At 37.8% G+C, this 18,013-nt stretch overlaps 1 protein-coding gene across 1 annotated transcript in view; it reads right to left on the bottom strand.

Moving 5' to 3' along the window:
* LOC108978241 overlaps window positions 1-18,013 on the bottom strand; it is a 98,333-nt gene that overhangs the window by 14,683 nt on the left and 65,637 nt on the right. The window contains exons 6-7 of the mRNA XM_018948440.1: window positions 6,220-6,439; window positions 205-590 (exon numbers count right to left, since the gene is read on the bottom strand). Coding sequence (XP_018803985.1) covers window positions 205-590; window positions 6,220-6,439 — 606 coding nt within the window. The remainder of the gene's footprint in view (window positions 1-204; window positions 591-6,219; window positions 6,440-18,013) is intronic.

Here is an 18,013-nt window from a genome sequence, read left to right as displayed (position 1 = left end):
CAAATCGGACCTGGAAAATTTACTGGCCACAGCAAGCCTTAACGCTTAAATATTTAACTCGTTCGACTTAAACCCCTCTCTATTCATATCTCCATAAACTCACAAAAACATTTTAAGTGCTAATGTTAGTAGATTTCTACATATTGTATATATGTATATATAACTGTAAATATAAATTAAAATATGCGACCAGCAGGTACTTACAGTTCAAGTGTCCAATCAAGGAATTTATGCAGGCCATTTTCTAGCGGTTTCGTCTGGAACCAATTGGTGTGGAATGGCATCATGTAAGGCGCCTTATTCTGTTCATAGTAACGGGTGAAATCCTCCTGCAGCCAAGCGAACACCTCATCCTCGTCCAAATTGTGGAGTACACATTGATCCAGATAGGGACAGTGACCGCCCTCATAACCTTCGACATAGTGAGTGTTGAGTGGCACCTCCCACACGCCGGGGAAGCTCTTCGACGGGCACGTGCCGCTCTTGCATTCATGCGAGATTTTAAAGTCGAGCGTGTACGGCCAGATGGGTACGTTAACCGGTGGCACGGTGATCGAACTGTCATAGATGTAGCCGAAGTCTTCGATAACCTGTAAGAGCCAAGCGCCAAGTGCAGTCATCCATTATGCAGCAGCAGCAGCAGCAGCGTTGTATGTTTGCGCATGTGTGTGTGAGTGTTTGAGTGGGTTTGTGATATATGTTCGAACGGTAGTTTGTGGTTTTGCCATGAAAAAGAAATAAGAACATGACAGAAGAATTGAATATGGTGTTTATTATAGGCGACTATGCTACACACACATTCACCCACACTACCTTTTGTAGTCTGTCTGCATAAGTTCCGAGTAAAAGAGAGTAAAACTTTTAATACATTGCATATAATAACAGTAAAAATGTTAAACGTGGGTGTAAATGCCGGGAAAAAACGAGCAGACAAAATGTTGCAACAAGAATAAATGTGACCATGAACATGAAAATGGCTTTCAAGCTCGTGCCGCACCGCTTGTATGTGTGTGTTTTTGGTCTGTGCTTTGTTTGACAGCAGTTTGGTAGCTGTTATGGTTATTTTTATTGTTGTTGCTAGTTTAATGGCCCTGTTTACAGGTAATTGGTTGTATGCGCAGAATGCTGGAAGCTGTTCATGTGCAACAATTTCAAGTGCAGGCACTGATTTCAGCACTCAACAACACTCTCAACACTCAACACTAACGGTGTTATGGTTTAGTCTATTTTATGCATTTAATTTTGCTCGTATTGCTAAAGTAGCAGCAGTAGTGGTAGCAGCAGTGCTTAGAAATATACTCTTATCCATTGCGGTGCAACGAATTGGAAAGTTGCAAGCAACTATTGCATGTGGCACTTAATTCAATTAAAGTCATACGAAACAATAAATAACAATCATGCCACAAATGCCTCAGAATTTATGCAGTTGCTTTGACTTGCTGCGGTTTGCATTTATTTGATCGTTATTTCCAGGTGGTGACTAAGCTATTAAGAAGAGTAAAAATTGCCTATAAAATAATTCAGATTGTATCTAACAGATTTGCTGAAAATATGCACAAAAGCTTAAGGTCGAGACGAGCGCTGAGTTGGGGAATAGGAGAAGAAAACTCATTCCCTCGAAGGTCAGGTCTGTATAGCCGAAACAGAGCCGCAATTTCAGTTGATTAAGTACTCTCAACTCAGCAGCTTTCCTAAATATGTCTGCTTAGAAAAATATAAAAAATCACATAAATACTGCCGACTGCAGCCGATAATAAAACTGATCTAAAGAGCGCTCGCGAGAGAGCTTTCAATTATCTCGAAAAAATATTAATTTTAATACTTTGTTAGTAATTTAGTCATTTATACCAGGTTTTTAATTGCTAGATTATTTGTGCTTGAGCGCACCTGTTTGTGCAGGGCTTCATGCTACTATGATCTTTGAGTGGAATCATTATCTTCTCTGTTCCTGTTCAGTGTTAGACACCTTGCTTGTGATTTTCTCAACCTCAGGTGCCTGAGATACCATTTTTCACCGGCTCCACTCATTCCAGGTCTCTCGAGTCGTCTAACCCTTCGACAAAACCGTCTGCCGACAGCGATGTCTCTGACTCCACGTCTTTGCCCCAGAACCGATACTAGCCGTGCTGCGATTTGAGAGTGGTCTGTTTGTGTTCTGTTATGTCTTTTTTTCGCTTCTGTTGTTGGTTGTGGTTCTATATTTATTGCACTCTAACTTGTGAATCATTCTTGGCGAATTCCTTAGAGTGCTTTTGACGTCAGCCACACTTGGTGTTCGGTTGGCTCCTTATCGGATGGTTACTTATCGCGTTTAATGGCGTCGTTGCGATGCGGATTTTTTTATCTGGTCAAGGACTGCCAATAAGTTAAAATTGCCGTTATAACAACAACAACATGCGCAAGACTGCTACACCTCCCGTTTACAATCAAACGCTTAACATCCTGGACTAGAAAATGTCATCTTTTGATCATCGTACTAATGCGGCCTTCTGGCAAGCAGTCTGAGAAGTGCTATGCAGGACCACGGACACCGGTTTGGAGTAACCGAATGACGTTGCTATTAAGCCAGTATACCACGTCGAGGTGTCGGCCAATAATTATTTTTATTTTATGAAAATCTCAGAAGAAAGTCATTGTATTTTGGTGGAAGTTTAGGGTTAACAAGCTCTAGCTGAGCAGAGGAGTAAAATTGGTTCACACGATTAAAAAGTTGTGATTTTCGCTTGGAAGTCGGAGAACGTTCTCGGAGGCTAAACATGTTTGAAGATGAGGAATTAGAAGCATTACTCAGCGACAGAAGCGACTAGATAGGAGGCAACCGAGTCAACAACAGCGCGCTAATTGTTTCTTCTTTTAGCAATTTGGCGCCAACAAGACAACAATTTACCATCTTGAAAACAATCAAATCGATTAAAAACGATTTGGAAAGGTTGAGAATTTTTGGCTCACGCAGCATATAGCCAATTCTGATTACCGTTTATTTCGGTCGAAATAGAACGTCCTCACTGGAATATAGCTCACTTTCGATAACGACATCAAAAATTATCTTAATTCATTTTTGGCCGCAACAAACCATTATTTTTTTGCATGAAATTGCAGCTCTCGAATTTCTTTACGTTGCTTTTCGTCCCAAATGAGGCAATCTTGCTTGCTTACATACCCATTGAGCCTGAAATGAGCCTCACCGCTGCACGAAATTTGGCTCTTAAACATCGAACCTTCTTGCAACTTTTCAATACTAAATAGAGCGAAGCGCTTGGGAAGATCGAGCGACTTTAGTTCTTGCACAAGCTGTATTTTGTAAGTTGCTGCAAACGGCGCCCCTACTTGGACCACCTGTTGTATTAAATGTCTACAGATGAGAATAGTTAAAATTTATGAGCATAACGATCAAAGAACGATAAACTTGATTCACAGTTTTGAACAGACAATGTAGTGAAAGCTTTCGATAGATATCTCAGTTCCTGAAAATTACCACCATTTTCCTCTACGTTAAATCTAAGTCTGTATGCAAAAATATTTTCCATTACACCTGTTTTATTCCACCAGCTCAATCTTTTCTAAAGGAAATCTAAAATATCGACAAAAAGTATTTGTCTAAGCATAGACGCAAATGACCAAATCATCCCTGCAGAGAAACTGACGACAAAATACTGACTGATGTAATTTGTATAAAATATAAATAAAACTCTCAATTTGAGTTTAAAACATTATTATAAATATTAGATAATTACTTAGATAAAGAAAGCGATATCGAAAGACGATTTAGAGCAGAGAAAGCAATTGAATAAGAGAAAATGTTATTGCATGAAATTTTCCTTTTGGCCTATATACAATTTGGTGCTTGTCTAAGAACCATATTTTCAACATTTTTTGCAAATTTTTGAGTGAAAATAGTTGTTGACAAGTGAATGTTGGGCTTTGCTACAGGAGCACTTAAAAATCTATTTGATGTCATTCTCCAATGTAACAACAAAATGTATGTGACATTTCATTCTAGAGAGCTGCATTATTTGGTGGCTGAAGTGTGTAACCCACAATGGGTACACTCAAATCCTCGTAGTAATGTGAGTAGACATGAGGGGGCGCATGTGTATGTATGTGTGGCAAGTTGTCTTTACAATGCCCCTAACATGCAGTGCATTTTGTTACTGAGTGTTTACAAACAATATTCAATGCGTAACTCTATGAATGTTCACAACCAAAATAGTCCAAATACCCATATAGTGGCGGAGGACCAACAAAGCAGACAAGTGAAATATGTACCAAACAATTGTAGAAAATTGAAATCTCATTTATAGATTTAAATATGTGGGACAATGTTGCTTTTTAGTTGACCTTTACTACACTTAGGCCAGTGGTGCGGACTGGAGTGAAGTGTTTGAGTGAAGGTAGTTGAGTTGAGCATGAACTCATAGAGGTTGTGATGATTATACTGACCTATGTATATTTGTGAGATGGTAATTTGTAAATGATAGCTATTTAATTACATTTTATACAGTGTTTTCAAATAAGAGTAATATAAGTTTTTAAAAAAATACACACTAATTCGTTTAACTCAATTTTCGAGTACTTTTTCTACTAGATCAAATCGCATTGTCATGAATAGCACGTTCGATATTGACTTCTAAAGCTTGAGGAGAGTTTGGTTTATTTTTTCAGATAAATGACTTCAAATAACCCCGCAAGAAGTAGTCTACTGGTGTTAAATCACAATTTCTTGGAGGCCATTCAATGTCACAATTTTTTGAAAAAATCGGATTTTGAAACTTTTCTCACAATAATTCGGTTGTAGCCCCATCTTGTTGGAACCATAAGCTGCCAAGATCAACTTCTTCTAATTGTGGCCATAAAAGTTGGTTATCATCGATTTATACCGATCTCCATTGACATTAACTGTGTCACGAACTCAATTTCAAAAAAAGTAAGGACCGATGATTCCACCAGATCAAACTGTCACTTTTGGTGAATGTTATGTTTGTTCATGAACTTCGCAAAGTGAGCTTTATCGGAGAAGATGATGTTCTTAAAAAAATCGTTATCGTTTTCAAGTTTTTCCAAGGAAAAATCAGCCTGCGGTGGTCCTATGACTTAAGTTCTGAAGTGAAGGCAATTTATATGGATGCAAGCCCTTTCTCAAAGTACGCCAAGGGTTATGGTTTGAGATAGTCCCAGTTATTGAGAAATCAACAAATTGCAGCCGAAATGACAGTTAGAAATCAAATCATCCCTATTCGAAAACTCGTTTTACTGATTCCGTTGTAAGAAAATATACCTTGATATTCGCTGTCTTGAATTGAAGACCTTCATTACGAAAGAAAGTAGGTTAGATTTATGTAATGAAAGGAGAATCAAACTACCATTTGATATGAAATAAGTAGACTAATGTACTCAAAGTCGAATCGAACAAATTGGTAGGAATGCGCATGAGTTTTATAACTCAAATGAAATCGGACAAACGATCGTTATAAGTGAAAGTAAGGTTGATTACTGATTTTGGAAGGGAAATCGCACATTGCGCTATATAATAGTATTTGACGCCGTCTAAGAACAATCCATAGGAGCTCCAGTGACGTTACGTGACAATTGGTAAAACGTAGTGCCACATGAACATATCAAAGGCTACGAAACAGTCGAATTAGTGGACTTCTTGTGGCGAACCTGCTACAGAGAAGGCGAGGACTGTCTTAACGGTCGGAAAGGTATTGGAACATGTTTATTTCGACTAAGTTTATTTTGTACAGTCACAGGTATGCAGTATACCAAATTATTGGGTTTATTAGACGCCGATTCGCAGAAATAACCATTGATAAGACACCAGATCGCAAACCCGTCGTAGCTATTGCCAAATTAAATGAACTATGGGCTATGAACATTTGTCTATAAACATTCTTCATATTTGATGCAGTGCGACTGCTGTTAGTTTTCAAACTTGAAGAAACTTTAGAAGACAGAAATTTGAATCGAATGGGAAGGACATGGGAGGAAGGACCTACAGGGATATTTTTCGGACAGTTTACTACACAGTCTACACTTTTGTACTCGCAGTGTGAAGTTTATCGAACTAAAAGTTGACTTTGTTGAGTAATATATCGAAAATTTTGCAAAACGCTCGTTTTTCTTTTATGGCCTAAATATTTATCAGTCCTTTTTTGTATATTATATAAATGTTTCTATTTAAATATGTAAATATTTGCATGCACAGCAGCAACAGCTTACCTTATATTGTGTGTTGCGTCCGGGCTTCAGGAATGGCGCACGCATACCGACCACATCGTTGACGGACACATTGGCGAAGCGCTTGAGTATTTCACGCATGCCAATCATTTCACCAACCCATTCCTCGTAGCCCTTGTCTTGCAGTCCTTGTTGTTGTGAAATACTCTCGGTGGCGAACTCGTGTCCGGCATAGCCGAGATGTTGAATTTGTTGGTAATTGCTGCAATAGAAAAATATGAAATATTAATTTAATAAAATAAATAAAATAAAATAATTATGTAAAATCAAACAAAGTTAAGATTATTGATAAATATTTCTGCGAAAATATTCACTATTGAAAACATATTGACTTGTTGCCAGAATAAAACGGTGGAATAATGAATTAAGTGTTTAGTTTTATATTGAGGAGTATACATATAGTGATGTATGTGTGTATATATATGATATAGTGATGTATGTGTGTATATATATGATATTGGTTTTGGTGTCGTCGACAAATAAACCAATTAAGTTTTTGTTTTTGTTTTTGTGTTAAGTCAGAAATTTGATATTTAGGCAACATTATTTACCTATACTCAAAGACATGTCGTGAGTTATTTATGCATTGGGACAAAAAAGCAAATTATATAAAAAAAAATATAATACATTACGAATATTAGTTGGTAGGCTTGTTTTTAATTCTTAGACCAAATATCAGCGCGATCTGTCGAGCAGTTTGCTTTTAGAAGCTGCTTAAGTCGGTACACCTCAATACAATGGATAAAAATATCAGAAAAAGAAATTATGCATTTCAAATTATGCATTTCTACCCAAATTTCATGTACGGAATCTATCAGTGATTCAGATTTATCAAAAATACGAGAATACGAGGGCTACAATACCTTCAAAGATGGTCGAGAGATCGTTGAAAACATGGACATGGACAACGTTCTTTTCAACTAATGAGAATATTAAAAGGGCGAAGGATATGGTGCTTGAAAAACATCATGCAAGTGTTAGAGAGTTAGCAAGAGAGAATATCCCGCTAAAGCTGAATTTATTTCAAAAAGAGTACCGTAAACAGGTTTCTTTGGAAATTTTATAAATTTAAATTTCTTAATTTATTTAATTGTAAATAAATTTAAATTTACGGAAAAAATTCCGATTCCACAAACAAGTCAACAATCGGAACGGAGGGAAAAAATGATCCGAAAAAAAATAAAATAAAAAAAAAAAAAAAAAAAAAAAAAAAAAAAAAAAAAAAAAAAAAAAAAAAAAAAAAAAAAAAAAAAGGAAAAAAAACATCGCAGAGGGAGCTGAAGGCCATCACAAAAAGTGCTTATGAAAAGTGTTACAAGGACTGGAAAAATCGTTGGTATAAAAGTACTACACCTGGTGGGGGTTACTTTTGACGCATGCTTGTCTCAGCCAAGCGGGGAGTCTACTTCATTGTGGAAATAAAGTTGGATGTATGTTTGTTAGCGAATTCTATCACTCACATTAATTCAATATTCTGTTAATCTATTTCTTTATATGTAGAATACTCTTCGATTGCACCGGTTACACCGAAGCTATATTATCCTTCACAAATAAGATTCCTTACAAGAACTTCATTTTGATCAATCAGTATGTATGGCAGCTATTATGTAGCTATGCTGTAGTGACTCGATCTGTATAATTTCTTCGGACATTACACCGTTGCCTTGGACAATATTCCGTGTAAAATTTGTTAAATAAAATTTTTTTTCATACAAGTACTTAATTCCGATTAGTTCAGTTGGTATGGCAGCTATATGCTATAGTAGTCTAATACCGGCGAATACGACACCCCTCACTTGTCGGATAGATAGACAGGCGGACATAGCTAAATCGTCTTAGATCATAACGCTCATCATTTATATATATTAGTTTTATAGGGTACCCGACGTTTCCTTCTGGGTGTTACAAGCCTCGTAACTTGTTAAAATACTCTGTTCAGGGTATAATAAAAAAGTTAGCCAAAGAAATTTTGCATATGATCGGATAGACTGTTAGATGTTTTAAAATCGAGACAGCTTCATCAAAAGTTGTCAGCGCTTGTTACACTTTCAAGCAAATTGAAACCTTTTTTCGGGACACCTCGATTTATTGCTAGTGTTCTATAAAATAAGTGTTGAAGAGCAAAATTTTCTGATAACATTTTTGGCAGAAGTTATCAAGGACGAAGCAGGTTCTAGCAACTATGTAAGTTCCAATAAAGCGTTTCTGAGTGAAGTTGATAAAAGATTTTGTATATTCGAATGCTGCGTAATGGATGACGAGACCTATGTTTTAGTGGACTTTTCTCAGCTAGCTGGACAGGAATTTTACAATTTAATACATTTAATTCAAAGCCCAAAAGGTGACAAAATTTCGAAAGAAGTTTCTTGTGTGGCAGGCAATTTGAGGTTGTGGCAAAATAAGCAACTTATTTGTTTCATCGGGTACAATCAACAGCGAAATGTATGTGATGGAATGTTTACTAAAGAGCCATGCTTCCATTTCTATGCAAACACGAAGTGTCCGCGTTATTTTGGCCTGGCTTCGCTTCATGTCGCTATAGCCTTAAGTGGTTTCAATGGAATGGAGTGAGAGAAGCGAATCCAGCTAACTGACCATTTAAATGAAAACCTAAAAAGTGGCATAACTAAAATATAAATAAAATATATATATTAGATTTGAATCTAGTAAACTGTACCGCAATAAATAGAGGCATCTGTGGGCTAAAATTTTTGGAAAGTAGGCGTGGCCCTGAACTCTAATAGGTGGTTCAAGAAAATTTATATAGGAACTTTTACCGACCGTTTGAAAATGCTTGAAAGTGGATGATAGCCCCGCCAATTCCCTATATAACGGTATTGTTAAATACTACTTAAAGCGCAATAAATCAGTACCAAATCAATAAAGAATACTAAAAATGCTAGGGTCACTTTTACCTCTGAGTTGATTTGAAAGGGCTTTATACGAGTTGGTGAGCGTGGTGCCGCCCACTTTTAGGTTAAATCATACACCGGATATAGTACTGATAATTTTTTCGTATTTTATATAATATTTTTAACAACAAAAATTCGTATTTTTAAGAACAACAACAATACTACATTTCTGATTATTATTTCTAATTTTCTTATATTAGTTTGCTCCGACTAACAAAGCTCAATGCATCCGAACATAATAAATCTATACAAACATATGTGTATATGTATATGCACATGTGTGTGTATATGCAATCATAAATATTTTATATCCTTTACAAGTATTTCGCTTTACATGCATTTGTTATTATTATCGGTTGTGGCAACTTCCGCCAATGTAAAAGTTTTACACACACATTTGGGAATTTGCGAATAGACATGCAAATGAATGGGTGACCCTTTTGATTTTGTTTTTGTTTTCGTTTGCATTTTTAGTTTTGTTTAGTTTTTCGAAATTTTAAATCTCTGAAATATACAATTGCACTACTAATATTGTTGCATATACATTTTTGTATTGTATTTGCAACAAGCACGTATTTAGTGGTTGTTGTTGCTAACATTGTTTTAATAAAATGCATACACTATTGTTCTTAGTGCAAAACATTTGGGTTACCCTGAAATATTTACATTGTGGTTTTAAGTTGTATATGTAGTGTAAATGTAAAATACAACAAAAATATATGAATATATTTATTTGAGTGCGTGTGTGTGTGTGTGCTTGTGTGCAAATTAAGATTTGCATAAGACTAAAGGGATTTGGTTGCTAAGGGAATTTTGTTATCACTTAAGTTATATTTTATTGTTTCTCATGTTGCTACACACAAATGCATGTTTACAACTGTAAATATGTGAAGAAGTGTCCTAATAGTCAAATATTTATGTACTTACTTATTACCAAGTTTTGCATGTTCACAATTGGCTTGATTGCATAAGCTAGTGGGGCAGCATGCTCATTGGCTTTCGCAAGAGTGTCTGTATATTGCCGACGAAAGTTTGGCTTCTATGAGAATTTTGAAGGGAAATTATTCCAAATAATATTTCGATTGGTCTAAATTTTCGACCTTTATACATTTTAGTATCTAGTTTTGACTGAATTTCATCTTCATATATGTTTTCAAACGAAACCCCGGGGTAGGATGTTTCCCCTTCTCACTTTAGCTCGTCTTTAAACGGATATCTTTTGGTTACCTGAAGTATACTTGGGCTAAGACCGCAAGTCGTGACCTGCTTCTGCGTATATAAAAGAATCGTTTCTGGCCGCTCTCAAGTAATGGCGCTCAGACTACTCTTCGCACTTGTATGAACTCGTACACATGGAAACATCATCCTGAAATCGTGAATGAAACATTTCTTCAGCCTGTGGAATGAATCTACTGAAGATGGTGAACCTGATTTCCCATTCGCCAGCTTAGCCATTCAAGCACGGCGGCGATGAACTGTATAGGTGCATGCCTATACTTCTTTGTTTCTTCCTTTTTTGTGGTCGAATGCCCAACGATTGGAATTTAAGTGTGTTCTGCTCAATCCACACAGCGGGAGACCCCACAATCTGCCCCAACTACCGTGAAATAAGCCTCCTCAACATCGCATTTAAGGCTCTATCGACCGTACTCTGTTAAAGAGTAAAGCCCACCGTCAACAAACTGATTCGACCTTATCAGTGACCAGATATTCGCTAAGCGTTAAATCGTGGGGAAATTCCCTAAAAAGAGAATCAACTCACACCCTATTTTGGTCAATTTCAAAGCTGCTTTTGACAGCATGAAAAAGAGCTTACTTCATGCCGCTATGTCTGAACTTGGTATCCCCGAAAAACGAATACGGCTGTGTAAACTAACGTGAAGCATTACCAAAAGCTCAAGGTGACTCCAAATCTAGCGACAATGAAGGAAATAATAGAGAAGGTACAATCTTCTACACGAGTGTACAACTGCTAGCATCTGCAGTTCACATCGATACCATTGGGCATAACAACCGCGCCGTTAGTTCTGCTTTCTCAGGAATGGACAAGGAAGCGAAGCAAATGGGTCTGATAGTGAGCGAATGCAAGACTTATTTCTCACGTCACTGCTGACAGGCATTACTTCGAAGTCGTAGAAAATTTCGACTAACTTGAAACTAGTATTAACACCCACAACAATGCCAGCCTCGAAATCTAACGCAGAATAATTCTTGTCAACAGGTGCTACTTCGAACTGAGTAGGCAATAAAGTAGTAAAATTCTCTCTGGACGAACGAAGACCATATTCTACAAGTCACTCCTCATCATCCCCCTCCTGTTATCTAGTGCAGAGGCATAGACGATGACAACATCTGATGATTCGGCATTTGCAATTTTCGATTGTCAACGGCAACTGTCTATACTCGGAATCACCAATTGGCACCAGCGAAAAGTAGAACATCTGACGCGCGGTTGTAAACTTGGCTATAAGCAAGTAAGCCATGTCTACGGCAATAAAGAAGAAGATACAAGAGAGAAACTGTCATATTAATTCCTTTTTGTACGCAATAATTAAATTTCCATAGAAGTATAAGAAGTGTCCACAGTTAGAGATAATATTTAATAATTCTAAATAAACGAAAATTGCAAAAGAGTAGTCCAGGGATTATTTCATTAAAATATGAGTAAATATATAATGTTTTGGTGCAAGTATGCTCCATACATTCACAGTTAACAACTTAAATTACATTATGTTGTTGTTGTTCATACATATGTACACTGATAAGTTGCAAGGCAACATGACAATTGCTGACATGGAAAACCGGCAATGGACACCAAATTCTGCCGTTTGTCGGTCGGCCACCAGGGGAATTAGAAAGTGCATTTGGTCACTAAAGTTGCAAACATATGCAAATTTATATGTGTCCCTAGTGGATAGCATGTCGCTTGCCACAGACCCTTAATGCCGATTACAAACAAACATATACAAAACAACAACAAGTTACTAACAAAGGAATTCATGTAATGATCGTTTCCGCAGACGAAAGGAGCAAAAATTTAAAACAATGAAAGTGCCAGCGCCGCGGCAGCAGCGATGACTCGGAAAGGGCAGGGTGACATAATAGCAGTCAGCCAGCGACAACGGCATCATTAACAGCTGCATTCCACTGTACTTATATATACAACACGTGCAACGTAGCACACAAAAGCCATGTGATTGACGCCGAAGTAATAGAAAAGTGTTGCCACATGCACGAACTGAACACTTTTCCAAAGCGCATGCATACATAACGGCATATTTATGAAATTTCAGCTGCAAGCACATAAGTATTGTACGTACACATGCGCATATTTAGTTAAAGTTTGGTGCTTCACCCGTGTTGTTAGAGGTTATGTAATAGAGTGCTGCTCTGACTTGGTCACTCGCCTGTGCATCCCCAAAGACTTTCTGGTTTTCTGGCTAACTGACGATGCCGATATGACTAGAAAGTCCTAAGTGTTATTGCTATTGTTGGCAAATGACAACACATACCTACATACATATGTGCATGTTTGTATGTGTTTATGTGAGTAAGTGTTTGATGTTTATGCAGCGGTTTGGGGGAGGGTAACAGGTGGATAAGCATATTTGCATAGAATAGAAAAGTACATTTGTATATGTTGCAGAGGAACAGATATCGTTACAGAGAAACTACAATAGTAACAACAAGCTTTGTAGCTGACCACTGGAAGCTAAAATATTCGTAGTTAAATGAAACGAATCCTATGTATGTATACATATTTACTTAAACCTATGCATATGACCACTTTAGACAATAGCTATACAAAGTTGATCCTTATTGCCACACGAAGAACAAATGCAGTCAGAATTGAATGGCAGATGCAGAAATATTAATTCCTCGTAAATATAGTAACTTCCTTGGAAAGCAAGGGTTGCGAATCAAAAGGAGTTTTTCTTTAATGAAATTGTGGAAATTTTTGTTTAATTCTAACTTTTCCGCTGAAAAAAATTTTTTTTTTCTGCAAATGTTGAAAAACTAGAAAACTTTCAAGTGTTCTACTGACATCTCTGTTAGTAATGATAGCTTGATGCCTGCGTATTAAATGTAGTGTAAGATGGAAGAAAAAAAAAAAAAAAAACAAATTTTTGGGCATTATTAGCAGCCGAGAGCAGTAAAAGTTGGTCGACAACTTACTTACTTAACGGCTTTCTGTTATATAAAGGGCACAGTAAGGCGTGGTCATGACAGTAAACATATCTTTGTTTCATAAATGATGATACCTTATAAAGTTGGTTCACGCTGACTAACTTTTATATTTGGCTTTGAAATCACTAAATTGCAGAGTTTCATCAAAGATAGTGAAAAGATGTTTTGATCTTTTAGTGTGTGTAACATCCTAGTTCACGATTAATCTGCAATCGTTTCGAGGGCATATTGATACTCTTGGTCTATTCTGTTACATGTGAAGCAGATGAAGTGGTCAGAAGAGGCATCACACTACAATTCGACTGCGGAAAAGAGGGCATTAATATGCCTCTGGCTACTTGTAGGTATCTAATAGATAAACATGTTAAAAATGTGGTTTAGCTGAGTCACTCTGTAGTTAATCGCTCATTTGCTCAACAAGCAGGTAAACGTGGCATGAATAATATGGGTGATCTAGTAGGAGTACTAAAAGATCACAGTCCGGTGACATTCCAACATACTGGAAACACCACACAATTACTATTGTAGAAGCTGTCAGGAAGTGGAAGAAGAGATAACATGCCCGTTCTTGACGATGTTTTCTTGTACTAGTGAACTTTATCAAAAGCAAGATGCCAATCAAAGAGGACATAACAAAAAAGAGGGTTTTAGCCTCAGTGATTATATAATTGAGCTCCAAAAGGCTTATCGTTATTAGCAAACATCCACATAATATCTTTATGATTCGAACTTCAAGGTAACTGAATCTAAATATATGTTGCATAACATGCTTAGGGTTAAATGAGGTTGTCGCATTAGAAAGCACTTTTTTGAAAATGACGGGGCAGCTGTTTCCGCTGAATAGTTGCGGAATATTTTTTTTGATCCTTTTTATAACGATCTATTAATATTCATGGTGACATCTCTTCCGGTACTTCTTCTTTAATGGCGTAGGAAGATGGAGACATATGTAGAAGTTCACGGAAGTGAGGAAAGTTCTCTGAGCGCCATTCACTTTGTAGTGGCCAGAAATAATACTTTTTACATATGGCTCGACTTTCGATCTTACACCAAGCATCGTCTGGGTAACCAAAGAACATCAGTTTGAAGGGGAGCTAAAGTGAGCACCTCCCTAGGGATAAAAGCTAGGTTTTGGATCCGCTACGTAAAAAACGCTCCCAATGTGAAGGAAACAATATCTTCGGACGAGCTTTTTGATGAGCTTTGATATTTTAGACAGAATTTTAGCAACGACCATCGGATCTACGAAACCGGAATGGTCGCGGATTTTTCTCCGAACACGGACTGTTAACTTGGAACATATAATAACGACAACCAAAGTAAGAATTGATTATTCTAGTGATGATAGTTATGTATATATGCATGTGCTTCGAATTTTCCTACGGATTTTCTTAAAAAATTATGTGGAGCTACTAAATTTTTTCTCTGAGTTTAAGCGACTTCGTCTTTAAAAGCGGTGAATTCTTGCGAAACATCTTTTTCCTGCTTAAATGCCATGTAGTCGTTAACTACATGGTATCTTAAAGTATTTGGAGCTCACTCAGGCTGGTTCGCCATTTTGCTTTGAGTTATGCAAAGAGTTATTTACATACTTTGAAGTTCAAGTAATTTCTTGCCGACATATTTTTGGCCGAAAACCCTCAAGTCATTTGCCTCTAGCAGTCGCACTTCAAACACTTCGTAGTTTGTATGCTTTTTAGGCCAAAGCCTTACCACATTTGCTGTGCTTTTCTTTTTGCTGGCTATTTTGTGCTTTATCTTTCCGTGCAACACAATGTCAAAAGTATAACATTATTTTTACCACCGGCTTTTGCACTTTTTTCTTTTGCCGCCATTGTGTACTTTGCTGGGGGCGTGGCGTAGTGGGTGGCAAATGCTTTAAGAGCTTTGGCAATAACAGCTGTTCATGGTGACTGTACGCTGAAAGACTGCGGACGGCTCGGTTGGCTTGTTGCGGCTGCACAGGTCATTACAAAGTTGGAAACATTTATGCAGTTTTCATTTACGCTTCCGCTTGTTTATTCTATATTTTTTCTACACACTGTAAGCTTTTTGGTGGCGAATCAAAAAGGTAAGGTACACGTAACTATCGGAAATTTATTCGAATTTCGATAAATTGTGTGAAATATATGTGAAAAAATTTGGTGAATATCTGCTATCGAACCACTTGCCGAATACAGGAATATAGATCTATTCTACTTTAGAATCTTGTAAAGGTTAAAGTGCCGCAAAATTGACATCGGAGGCCCATTATACTGAGGATTTTATAGCAGTCTTGCCATTACCAAGCCAATTAGATCTACGCAATCGGAAATTATTCGATTCCGACGCTCTCAAAGCAGTCCTGTCCTAAGGAAAGTCCCTTCAATCAATTGACTCAAAAATATTTGTATGTTTCTTGCTCATATCACATGTAATGTAATAATATGTTTATGGAGAGTCTGTTCAATTTCATATTGAAGAACACTCCAGTATCAACTACTATCCATACTTGAGCTGATAAGCTTGGACTTTCTTTTTCTTGATTGGTGTAGCCAAGTCCTTCCCCATCTGGTCTTTCCAACGCAGTGAAGGTGGTCCTTTTCCTCTGCTTCTCCCGACGGGTGCTGCGTCGAATACTCTCAGAGCTGAAGTGTTTTCATCCATTAGGACGACATGATCTATTTAATGTACTCTCTGTCTCTTAATTCGCTCAACTATGTATGTAAATGTCGTCGTATATTTCGGCTACGGTATTCGTCGTTGCCAATGAGCAAGTGACCATGAATCTCCCACAGAACCTTATTCTCGAAAACTCATCATGCCGGCTGTTATCATCGTCTGTGCCTCTGGGCGGGAATGATGAGTGACTTGTAGAATTTGGTCTTTGTAGAGAGGTCAATACTCAGTCCCAAGTGACATTTGTTGAAAAAGCTTGATATGCCGTTGAAGAATCTTCTTGCCACTGCAAACTTTAATAAAAAGGGCTAAATGTTATAATTGTCATCATCGACCTGATCGAATACTCGCATCAATGTCGAGGTCTCTTCAAGAGGCGGCGTCTGTATATATAGGCTGAGATCTATCCTATCTTTATCTACAGGCATAACCTCGCACTCAAAGAGCTACGGTTGTACGAATCGGCAATATAATGTTCAGAAAGTCTGCTCTTAGACCCAGGCTTAAATTGTTGTAGTTGAGTTTTTGGCATGGAAGAAAATTCTCAAATTTTTTTCAAGGTAGGTTCTAGGTAGATTCCACGATCTTAACAGTAACAGTTTGACCGAATTCGTCTTTGGAAATATTTTCAACCCACCTATGAATAACTGGAGGAAATCGGTGAAGAAATTTTCTACCGAAATTTGACTCGGCATTCGTTTTTTGTGTTCGTGCCATATTTTCATATATTTTTCATCCGGCAGGGTCAAGTGTATTCAAATATCCAAAATTTCATGTCAAAGCAACTGGAATTTGAGTCACAACCTAATAGAGGTTACCTCACAAACTTGGCTTACTTGCTCATGGCGCTCTTTTTTACGGAAGAGGGTTTTTCTTGTTGCTTGTGTGCGTGGTACTTTCCTTTCGCTCTCCTTTTGATTTTTGTTGGCATTTTAATGCTTTCACTTTGCTTTTATTGCGTTGTTGCTTTTACTGTGGCTTTTACTGCTGCGCACTTGCTTGAGTTGAGCGGATGGACGTTTGCTTGTGGTTAAAGCGTTGTTGCACGAACTTTTAACATTTTTATGTGCAACACAGTTGTTAGGCGACGACTGACTGCCACGATAACTGCTCTCACACACACACACACTCACGCAGCAGTCCCGCAGCATTGCAGATGAGGTTGTCACGTTTGAGCAGCAACGGAAGTCGGTAAATTTTAAACTGATTTTGTAGATGTTACCTGCGTGCTGTTGCCCTGATATTATGGACGCCGTGATAGTGAGGCAGCTGATTGTTGTGATAGCCGTAATGATTACCAGGCGAACGCAAGGCTGCCGAGTGGGCAGAACAACTCAGCGTGGCGTTAGAACGCAACACTTTGATTTCGCTTTTTTCCCTTTTATGCCCTTGGGGCAAGTTAAAAGCTAACTACTTAGGAAGTGGTTAGACAGTTTACTACGCGGCGGCGTGCTTGTAATCGCAGCGGTTATCACCGGCGTTATCACCAATGCCATCGCAGCGCAGTGTAGGCGGTGCAGGAAGCTGCAAAGCAGCCGCAATAACACCAAAAGCCTGTGGGGCAAGTTGTGATTTTGCAGGGCGCAGGCCCTTTAAAGTGCGCTCGATGAGCATAGTGAAGCATCAAATTTGCCTGCGGTGCAGCAATCACTTTCTGCCTTATTTCACCAATGTATAATTTGCTCTTGATTGGCTAATAATATTATGTTCCGGTGGCTTAGTTTCTGAGCCATTTGCGAAATAGGACCGAATATCTAATTGACATGAAGTGTGTGGCGTGCATTTTGAATTATTAAAATTATCGAATTTAAGTGATATATGAAGGAGGATGCAATTATGTCTGATACTACATTAGAATTTAAGCTTTGTGAAGTGGGACTTACCATCTTCTATAAGAGTGTACAGCTGCTGGCGTATGCCGATGATATTGATATCATTGGCCTCAACGCCCGCGCCGTTAGTTCTGCTTTCTCCAGACTGGACAAGGAAGCAACACAAATGGGTCTGGCAGTGAACGA

The sequence above is a fragment of the Bactrocera latifrons genome, unplaced genomic scaffold, assembly GCF_001853355.1.
Source record: "Bactrocera latifrons isolate USDA-ARS-PBARC rearing strain unplaced genomic scaffold, ASM185335v1 scaffold_0, whole genome shotgun sequence".
Taxonomy (NCBI): Eukaryota; Metazoa; Arthropoda; class Insecta; order Diptera; family Tephritidae; genus Bactrocera; species Bactrocera latifrons.
The sequence above is the reverse complement of the archived record's forward strand: the minus strand, read 5'-3'. Positions and strand labels throughout refer to the sequence as shown.